The sequence below is a fragment of the Octopus bimaculoides genome, chromosome 30 (genome assembly GCF_001194135.2).
Source record: "Octopus bimaculoides isolate UCB-OBI-ISO-001 chromosome 30, ASM119413v2, whole genome shotgun sequence".
In the NCBI taxonomy this organism is placed as follows: Eukaryota; Metazoa; Mollusca; class Cephalopoda; order Octopoda; family Octopodidae; genus Octopus; species Octopus bimaculoides.
This window is the reverse complement of record NC_069010.1, coordinates 1251470-1252774: the sequence shown is the minus strand read 5'-3', so window position 1 is coordinate 1252774 and position 1305 is coordinate 1251470. Positions and strand designations below refer to the sequence as shown.

General features: G+C 32.6%; 2 protein-coding genes across 2 annotated transcripts in view; both read left to right on the top strand.

Annotated features, from left to right (window-relative positions):
* The window catches only part of LOC128251273 (acyl-coenzyme A amino acid N-acyltransferase 2-like), a gene marked incomplete at its 3' end in the record, with an annotated part of 93108 nt that overhangs the window by 61650 nt on the left and 30153 nt on the right, over positions 1-1305 (top strand). The window lies entirely within an intron of this gene.
* Positions 1-1305, top strand: part of LOC128251274 (uncharacterized) — an 11638-nt gene that overhangs the window by 1152 nt on the left and 9181 nt on the right. Inside the window, exon 2 of the mRNA XM_052978061.1 lies at positions 942-1114. Coding sequence (XP_052834021.1) covers positions 942-1114 — 173 coding nt within the window. The remainder of the gene's footprint in view (positions 1-941; positions 1115-1305) is intronic.

Here is a 1305-nt window from a genome sequence, read left to right as displayed (position 1 = left end):
TTTCTCTAATCCTCAATAATAAAAAGAGAAAATGTTTCTTTTCCAAGTCTTTATTTCCCTATTGTCGTTCATGTTATCGATTAATTAGTTTTAAGTAAAGCTCAATTACATAAAACTCATTCCCTTGCATTGTTTTACTGATTTCATCATCATCATCATCATCATCATCATCATCATCATCATCATCATTTAACGTCCGCTTTCCATGCTAGCATGGGTTGGACGATTTGACTGAGGACTGGTGAAACCAGATGGCTGCAACAGGCTCCAATCTGATTTGGCAGAGTTTCTACAGCTGGATGCCCTTCCTAACGCTAACCACTCAGAGAGTGTAGTGGGTGCTTTTACATGTCACCCGCATGAAAGCTAGTCAGGCGGTACTGGCAATGGCCACGCTCAAAATGGTGCATTTTATGTGCCACCTGCACAAGAGCTAGTCCAGGGGCACTGGCAACGATCTCGCTCGAAAATCCTACGAAGGCCAGTCAGGCGGTGTCCTGGTAAATTATTTTTGACTATATTGATGTTAACGATTTTGTAATAACTGTAATAAAGGTCATTTTGCTTCAATACACTCCATTGTCTTGTACACTACACAGTCTTGTTATTTTCACTAAAGCCATAAAACTAAGTATTTAAATTGTCTTTCTATTTCTCTATCAGTTCTACTTTTGGCTTTAAAACAAAATGAAGAAAATTAGCCTGTAGCAGTCTTGTTTTACATGATGTAATTATATAAAGAATGATTCTTTTAAACATCCTTTCTATTGCTAAATAAAAACAATTTCTTTTTCTTTTTTCAACTATTAAACTAGTATTGATTTTTGTCTTGACAAAAACTTAATTTTAATCATTGAATTCAGTAAGACAAATCATTTCAACAAATTTAATTGCACCAGAATAATTGGAATATCTATAAATTTTATTTTATATTACACTAGGTTTCAAAGATGTCCCTGAAAATTATAGATTTACTTTGAAAAAATGTTCAGAGATTCTATTTATAGGCCAACTTTACAAATCGTTTTTTTTTTTGTCATTTTGTCATTTTCAGACAACCTCAAAATTAACCCATGAATTTCATAGAATATGTTCTGGAAAATACTACACAACTGTAAGTTATTCTTCATATATTGGTATTTGCTTACAACATTTTGTTAAATTATTACATTTAAAAAGAAATCTGTTAATCTGAAGATGGGGGATTTTCCACTTCTTCCACATTTTTAGATTCTCAGGACTTTTCACCAGCTATGTAATTTAAAAGAATAATTTGTTTCTTTCATGACAAACACTTCTACACAC